Below are 8317 nucleotides of genomic sequence, written 5' to 3'. Positions count from 1 at the left end.
AAAGATCCCTTAGATCTTTGGAAAGCTCTGAAGGAGAGGTTTGATAACCAAAGAAAAATTACTCTCCCCCATGCACTTGATGAGTGGAAAAATCTACGATTTCAAGATTTTGAAAAAGTGGAAACGTACAATTCCGCTATATTGAGAATAGCGGCGCAATTAGATTATTGCGGTAAGCCTGTCTCGGAAGCAGAAATGCTCGAGAAAACTTACCAAACGTTCCACAAAAATCATTATGTTCTACAAGAACAATATAGAAATTGTGGGTATACGAGGTTCTCTGAACTCGTTGTGGCGCTTATGATAGCGGAGAGAAATAATGAACTCCTCATTAAAAACCACAATGCCCGACCCACGGGAACCAAAGCATTTCCTGAGGTAAATGCAACGGATATAAAAAATCCGGAAAAAGGAAATTATTCCTATCGTGGGCGTGGTCGTGGCCGTGGTCACAATCGTGGTTTTGGTCGTGGTCGTGGTTATCGATTTAACCGCAACCATGAAAGGAGTAACAACCCAAGAGGAAGGGGATCCAACACATGGAATCGATCTGATCGGGTAAAAGGGAAAGAAACCCAAGAAAACCCTACTCATAAAAATGAGAACGTCTGTTACAGATGTGGATCGAAGGGACACTGGTCTCAAGTATGTCGAACTCCTCGGCATCTATGCCAATTGTACCAAGAATCTATTAAAGGCAAGGCAAAGGAAGTAAATCTCAATGAACACCTTGTGGGTACAACATCGACATACCTCGAATCCTCTGACTTTATGGGAGATTTCGACGAGGCCACTCATCAAAATATTTGAAGTGCTTGTACTGATCAAGCTTAATAATGCCTAGTGATGCCATAAAATATTATGTATTTCACTTTCAAAATAATGTTGTATTTCAAAATATCTAATGTATAATTATTGTGTACTTGTTATTGATGAATAATATGTTTACTTATGAAAGTTTTTTTTCTTTATTAATATTAACTGTGTGTTACAGAAATGGATAAGAAAGCAAATGGAACAACAACTAAACAAATTGGTAGAGAAGTTTGCATACCAGATAGTGGCACAACGCACACTATACTGAAGGATAAGAGATATTTCTCTACTTTAAAGTCAGTAAAAATGACTATAAACACAATATCAGGTCCTACAGACCTGATCGAAGGAATTGGCAAGGCGAACTTTATGTTGCCTAATGGAACAAAGTTTTCCATAGATAATGCCTTATATTCTCCAAATTCTAAGAGAAATTTGTTGAGTTTCAAAGATATATACCGTCAAGGGTATAACACTCAGTCTGCAACTGAGAATGGAAAGAAGTATTTGTATATAACTTCTGAAAAATCAGGCAAAGGCCTTGTACTGGAAAAATTTCCAGAACTTCCTTCTGGATTGCATCACACTTATATTGATGCTATAGAATCACATCTTGTGATAAAAAGAAATCCAGAAGATGTTACATTATGGCATGATCGCCTTGGTCATCCAGGCACTACAATGATGCGAAAAATCATTGAAAGCTCACATGGTCATTCAATAAAAACCCAAGATATATACCAAAGTAATAAAATGACATGTGATGCGTGTGCTCTTGGGAAATTAATCATAAGACCATCACCAACCAAAGTTGACAAAGAATCACCAAAGTTTTTGGAAAGAATCCAAGGTGATATTTGTGGACCAATACATCCACCGTGTGGACCATTCTACTACTTTATGGTATTAATCGATGCATCGAGTAGATGGTCACATGTTTGTTTGTTATCATCTCGAAATATGGCATTTGCGAGATTTCTAACTCAGATAATCAAATTAAGAGCACAGTTCTCAGATTATCCAATTAAAAGAGTTAGATTAGATAACGCTGGTGAATTCACATCCCAAGCTTTTAATGATTATTGTATGGTATCAGGGATTGAAGTAGAGCATTCTGTTGCTCATGTTCATACACAAAATGGTTTGGCAGAATCATTAATTAAACGGCTGCAACTAATTGCAAGGCCATTGATCATGAGATCAAAACTCCCAACCTCTGTATGGGGACATGCTATTTTGCATGCAGAAGCACTAATTCGGATAAGACCAAGTGCATACCATAGATATTCCCCATTACAGTTAGCATTTGGAAAAGAACCAAATATCTCTCATCTAAAAATCTTTGGTTGTGCGGTTTATATTCCAATAGCACCACCACAACGTACAAAGATGGGACCGCAAAGACGGTTGGGAATATATATTGGCTATGATTCTCCATCAATAATAAGATACCTAGAACCACAAACTGGTGATGTGTTTACGGCACGATTTGCCGATTGTCATTTCAATGAGAAAGAATTCCCAACTCTAGGGGGAGACAATAAACAAGTAGGAAAAGAGATCAAATGGAGTGTACCATCGTTATTACACCTTGATCCTCCTACGAAACAGTCAGAACTAGAAGTTCGACGTATCATGCATTTACAAAATATAGCAAATCAGCTACCAGATGCATTTGCTGATACCAAAATGGTAACTAAATCACATATACCCGCTGCAAATACTCCTGCTCGTATTGAAATACCACAAAATGGTGGAACGGCAGTTGATACACGTGAATCAGGAACACGTTTAAAGCGCGGTAGACCTATTGGTTCAAAGGATAAACTTCCTAGAAAACGTAAGGAATGTGAAAAGCATGATACTCCCAAAATAGCGGAAAATATTTTGGAAGAAGCGAATTGTGAATCGAACGACAATATAGAGCATCATGAATCTGATGGAAATCACGAGATTTCTATCAATTACATCCATAATGGAAAGATATGGAAACGAAATGAGATGGATGATATTGATGACGTTTTCTCATACCTTTTAGCAAAGGAAATAAATGAAGAAAACGAAGATCCAGAACCAAAGTCTGTATATGAATGTCAAAAGAGACATGACTGGATAAAATGGAAAGATGCAATTCAAGTCGAATTAGATTCGCTTAACAAACGAAATGTATTCGGACCTATTGTGCTCACACCCAAAGATGTAAAACCAGTTGGGTACAAATGGGTGTTTGTCCGAAAAAGAAATGAGAAAAACGAGATTACAAGATACAAAGCTCGTCTCGTAGCCCAAGGTTTCTCTCAAAGGCCAGGAATTGATTATGAGGAAACTTATTCTCCTGTTATGGACGCAATCACATTTAGATTCCTGATGAGCCTAGCGGCCAATGAAAATTTAGAAATGCGTCTCATGGATGTCGTTACGGCATATTTATATGGATCATTAGATACTGATATCTATATGAGAATCCCAGATGGATTTAAAATGCCAGAAATGTTAAGTTCCAAACCTAAAGAGTTATGTGCAATAAAATTGCAAAGATCATTATATGGGTTAAAACAATCTGGACGAATGTGGTATAATCGTCTCAGCGAACACTTAACAAAAGAAGGATACACGAATGATCCTATATGCCCTTGTGTTTTCATAAAGAAAACAACATCCGGATTTGTGATAATCGCGGTGTACGTTGATGATCTTAATATTATTGGAACTCAAAACGAAATCCAAAAGGCATCAAACTATCTGAAAGGAGAATTTGAGATGAAAGATCTCGGGCAGACAAAATATTGTCTAGGATTACAAATTGAGCATTCTCAAAAGGGTATATTTGTACACCAGTCTACATATACCAAACGAGTATTGAAACGCTTTAACATGGATAAAGCAACTCCTCTTAGCACCCCGATGGTCGTTAGATCACTTAATGTTGAAAATGATCCGTTTCGACCATCTGAGGAAAATGAAGAAATACTTGGTCCTGAAACTCCATACTTAAGTGCAATTGGAGCTCTTATGTATCTTGCAAATTGTACTCGACCTGACATATCCTTTGCTGTTAATCTTTTAGCGAGATTCAGTTCGTCTCCTACACGAAGACATTGGAATGGAATTAAACATGTCTTTCGTTACCTTCAAGGAACAACTGATTTAGGCTTGTTTTATCCTAAAAGTTCAAAAGGTCAAATGATTGGTTTTGCAGATGCAGGTTATTTGTCAGATCCACACAAAGCTCGATCCCAGACAGGATATGTTTTTACAATTGGAGGCACCGCCATATCTTGGCGTTCTCAGAAGCAGACACTTGTTGCTACTTCTTCAAATCACGCTGAGATCATTGCACTCCATGAAGCAAGTAGAGAATGTGTATGGCTAAGATCAATAAGCCGACACATCTGTTCAAGCAGTGGGATTGACGAAAATACGGAGCCAACTATTCTATATGAAGATAACGCGGCATGTGTTGCTCAAACGAAGGAAGGATATATCAAAAGCGATAGAACCAAACATATACCTCCGAAGTTCTTCTCATACACTCAAGAGCTCGAGAAGAATAAAGAGATTGAAATAAGATATGTTCGATCATGCGACAATGCAGCCGACCTCTTCACAAAATCACTCCCTACCTCGGTATTCAGAAAACACATCCATAACATTGGGATGCGCCATCAGAAGGATCTATGACTGTTCATTCGAGGGGGAGCTTACGTAGTTGTACTCTTTTTACCTTACTATGGTTTTTTCCATTGGGTTTTCCTGGAAAGGTTTTTAACGAGGCAACAAAGACGTTAAGCGAGAGCGGATAGTGACACCGGCCCCCAAGGGGGAGTGTTACGAAAGTAAACAAAAGCGGCCACCGTAATGTTTGAAATAATTAAAGATGTGGGTCCCGCTGCACTATTTGCACAGTAAATTTTCTTCTATATATACGAACATTTGCGTTCGTTTATAAAGCACACCTAAAAACACTTCTATTCTATTCTCTCTCTGTATCAGTGTTATTTCTTTCTACGGGTATAAAATTTTGCCCTTATTTAAATTCTTACGATACAAATAAATTCCAGTTCTTTTATAACAGTTGCATTATTGTTGGAGCATCGTGGAAGCGATTTTGTGGTCCACGTTATATATTTGCATGGTCCACCGTTATATGCCATGAAAAAGTATCATATGTTTGCAAATCATAACTTTTTGAAATGATAAATACTTTTAAATAAAATTAAAATATATTAGTTTCAAAAATGCTACACAAAAAAGAAGCAAGCGTTTTGCTACATTAGTTGTTCTATTCCGGTTTAGTTACTCAAACCACCTTAAATTTGAATAATAGAATAGACGTTCGTTGTAAAAAAAAAATCGTTAAAATACCAAAAAGACAAATATACATCTATTAATAAATATATATATATATAATATTATTTAAATAATAAATTATACAATAAGTAAATAATTTTTATTTAATATAAGTTTAGTGATTATGATTTATGATTTATTTAGGGGATTGAGATAAGATATGATGTAAAGTAATTTAATGTTTATACTAACTTAGTTTTTATATAAATTAATAAATATTATTTTGAATTTTTAATATACTTTTGTAATAAAAAATTTTTAAAAAATTGATGAGTTTTTCCCTCTTAAAATGACAATGTAATTTGTGCTTTTTGAATTGAGAAGTGTAATTTATTTTATGAGATTTTAATTCATAGAAAACCTACAAAAGACAGGAAACTCATAAGTTGTAAATTATACTATACACGCTCATTGTTATATATAAGATTTTTGACGCTAAAATTCTTTAACTAAATTAGTTTCCCATAAAATAACTGTTAAAACTAAAAATTTAACACGAAACCTTTAAACTAACTAATTTTTATAAATTAAATCATCTATCCATAGTACCGGTAAAATAAATTATTGCTAATGGTAATTTTTAGTTCATTAGTTTGTATCATAATCAAACTTGCATTAGAATCTAAAACTACAATAAAAATTATGTAAGAATTAAATTATAAAGAAAAATTTTAGCGTTCCAAAAACATAATGCAAATAAATGAACTATATAATACAGTTCGATAAGTTACATAATTTTTTGAACCTGAATCAAGTTACATATCTTGGATTTGTATGAGACCGAGTACGATGAGGGTTTCAAGAAAAACATCAAGAATCTTGGAGGTTCGCAAGTTGTTCCTGTGAGTGAGTCTCAACGGCCACAACAAGATGAAGATAAGAAGAGGAAGAATAAGCCCTCCAAGACAGAATCTGAGAGAGATGTTTGGAAAAGGAACAAACGTTTTGAATCATCAAAATTAATGAATGATTCTTTGAAAAGTTTGAAGAATGTTGAAGTTATCACAGCCCCTCCTGATGAGCAATCTATAGCTGTTGGAAGATCCGCGGAACTGTATTTTGCGTCTTCATCGATGCTTTCTGGAGGAACTTCGAGAGATCTAAAGTTGTTGTTCTTTAAAAAAGAGAAAGTATGGTGACATGGAAGAAGAAGAATCAACTTATCTAAGTAATGTAAGATTTAATTTGATGGTTAATTAGATTAATTCTTGTCTTAATTCTTTCACACTTTTTTTTGTTTGAAAAAGGTCTTAATTCTTTCACACATGGTGGATCATATAATTTATTTTATTTTTCTTGCTTTGCAGTCGGATGATGGATCGGATGATGGGAAGACACGAGTTACTGCGACAACAAGAAAGACTGTGGCTAAGAAAAAACGAAGCACAGAAGTCCATAAGTTATCTGAAAGAGTGAGTTTATAACTTTTTAGACACACTAGCTTTCATCACTAAATTTCACCTTAACAAAATTTTTAAAAATGTATGAATGGAAATGGAATCTAACTAATGGCAGTGATTTGTAAAAACAGAAGCGAAGAAATGAGATCAGCAAGAAATTGTGTGAATTGCAGGATCTACTACCTAACTGCTACAAGGTTTAACTTAAAACCACATTAGATAGTTACTTAGAGAGTTAATCTTCTCTTTGTGGAGATTTCTGAATATGTTCAATTGTTTACAGGATGACAAGGTATCATTGCTGGATGAGGCTATCAAATAAATGAGGACCCTTCAACTTCAAGTTCAGGTACTCAAAATAATACATAATTTCAGTAAAAATCTCATGGATTTTCATCTAAATAAACAACTGAGATTGTTATTATTATTATGATTTACGTGTCAACTGTTAAAAAAAAAAATCGTCGCGTTTACATTTACGTCTATTTTTCTTTAATTACAAATTGTGAAGTGCTTTTCTTATCAAAATTTGCGTTTAGCTTTCACCTGTAAGATGTAAAAACTAAATCTCGAGAAGCTAGTTTCATCTTTAAAATTTAATTATGGTGAACACTAATGCATCAAAAGCTTAGTTATATATTTTACTAAACTTATTTACATATAGGATTCTTAACATGTTCTAATAATCGTTATAGATGATGAGTATGGGAAATGGAATAATACCATCTACGAGTACGATGTTGGCAATGGGTCATTACTCTCCCACGGGTCTACGAATGCATATGGGCGAAGCAGCAACAACAACATCAGTACCACAATTTTTGCCTATGAACCTTCAAGGAACCGGTTTTTCCCGGATCAACGAGGCCTCATCACAAATGCTAAGCAACTTTCTTAATCACCACACAGGACTAATCCCAAACTCTCCCATCTTTTCTCCACTGGAAAGTTGCTCTCACCAATTCGTCGTGCCTTCATGTTTTCCTGGGACTCATTCTACTTCCTTCACTCCATTTTCAAAGTCTGCGCCGACATCAAACTTAGAAGATGCAATGCAATTCAAAGGAAGCAATGGTTATTAATTAATTATCGGTCGACGCTCGCTAAACATAAAACATTTGTAGATAAGTTGATTATGTATTGGGGCTTGGTGTGTATCAACATCAGTTCTGGGTTCGATTTCTCCTATAAACTAAATTATCATCATTTGACCAGTCTGGACTTGAGCTTCGGCTCAAATGGTTTACATGGTGGATCGTAACAAATGATCGGTTCACCCCCTGACATTAGTCGGAAGATATTCCAAACTCGGGCCAGACAGTGTGGTAGCCAGTCCACTCTGTAGCACTAAGTGCGTTCTTTCCGAGGCCGACCGGATCAGCCGATAGGGTTTATCACAAAAAAAAGTTGATTATGTCTTCTCAAGCTAACTTATCGTTCCAAATATAGGCTTTGATTGGTAACCATGCGGAATGGCGGAATGGCATATGAAACGCGACTCCGCAAGTATTTTACCAATCAATAAAATGTTGCGGAATTGAAAAAAAAATGCAAAAACGCAAATCTGCATTTTTGCTGACAAAATTATAAAGAGAAAGTTTATTAAGTGGAAAAGTGAGTTTTAGTAGATTATGGTGGAAAAGTTTACAAAATTAACACTTTTATATTATTCAATTATATGTTAATACTATCTTAAAATTTAAAATACATACTAGTAATTTTTTAATGATGAATAGTTATGTTGTAAATAC

At 35.0% G+C, this 8317-nt stretch overlaps 1 protein-coding gene across 1 annotated transcript; it reads left to right on the top strand.

Annotated features, from left to right (window-relative positions):
- Window positions 1-5915: 5915 nt before the first annotated feature.
- LOC106443665 (transcription factor PIL1) lies at window positions 5916-7772 on the top strand (the record flags this gene model as incomplete). Its single annotated transcript, XM_048752719.1, is given in 6 exon segments — window positions 5916-6269; window positions 6271-6339; window positions 6474-6578; window positions 6698-6763; window positions 6850-6915; window positions 7262-7772. Coding segments are annotated over 6 exon segments (1047 nt in total), but the record flags the coding sequence as incomplete, so codon positions are not given.
- Window positions 7773-8317: the final 545 nt, after the last annotated feature.

The sequence above is a fragment of the Brassica napus genome, chromosome C3 (assembly GCF_020379485.1).
Source record: "Brassica napus cultivar Da-Ae chromosome C3, Da-Ae, whole genome shotgun sequence".
Taxonomy (NCBI): domain Eukaryota; kingdom Viridiplantae; phylum Streptophyta; class Magnoliopsida; order Brassicales; family Brassicaceae; genus Brassica; species Brassica napus.
This window is presented reverse-complemented; position numbering and strand designations above follow the sequence as displayed.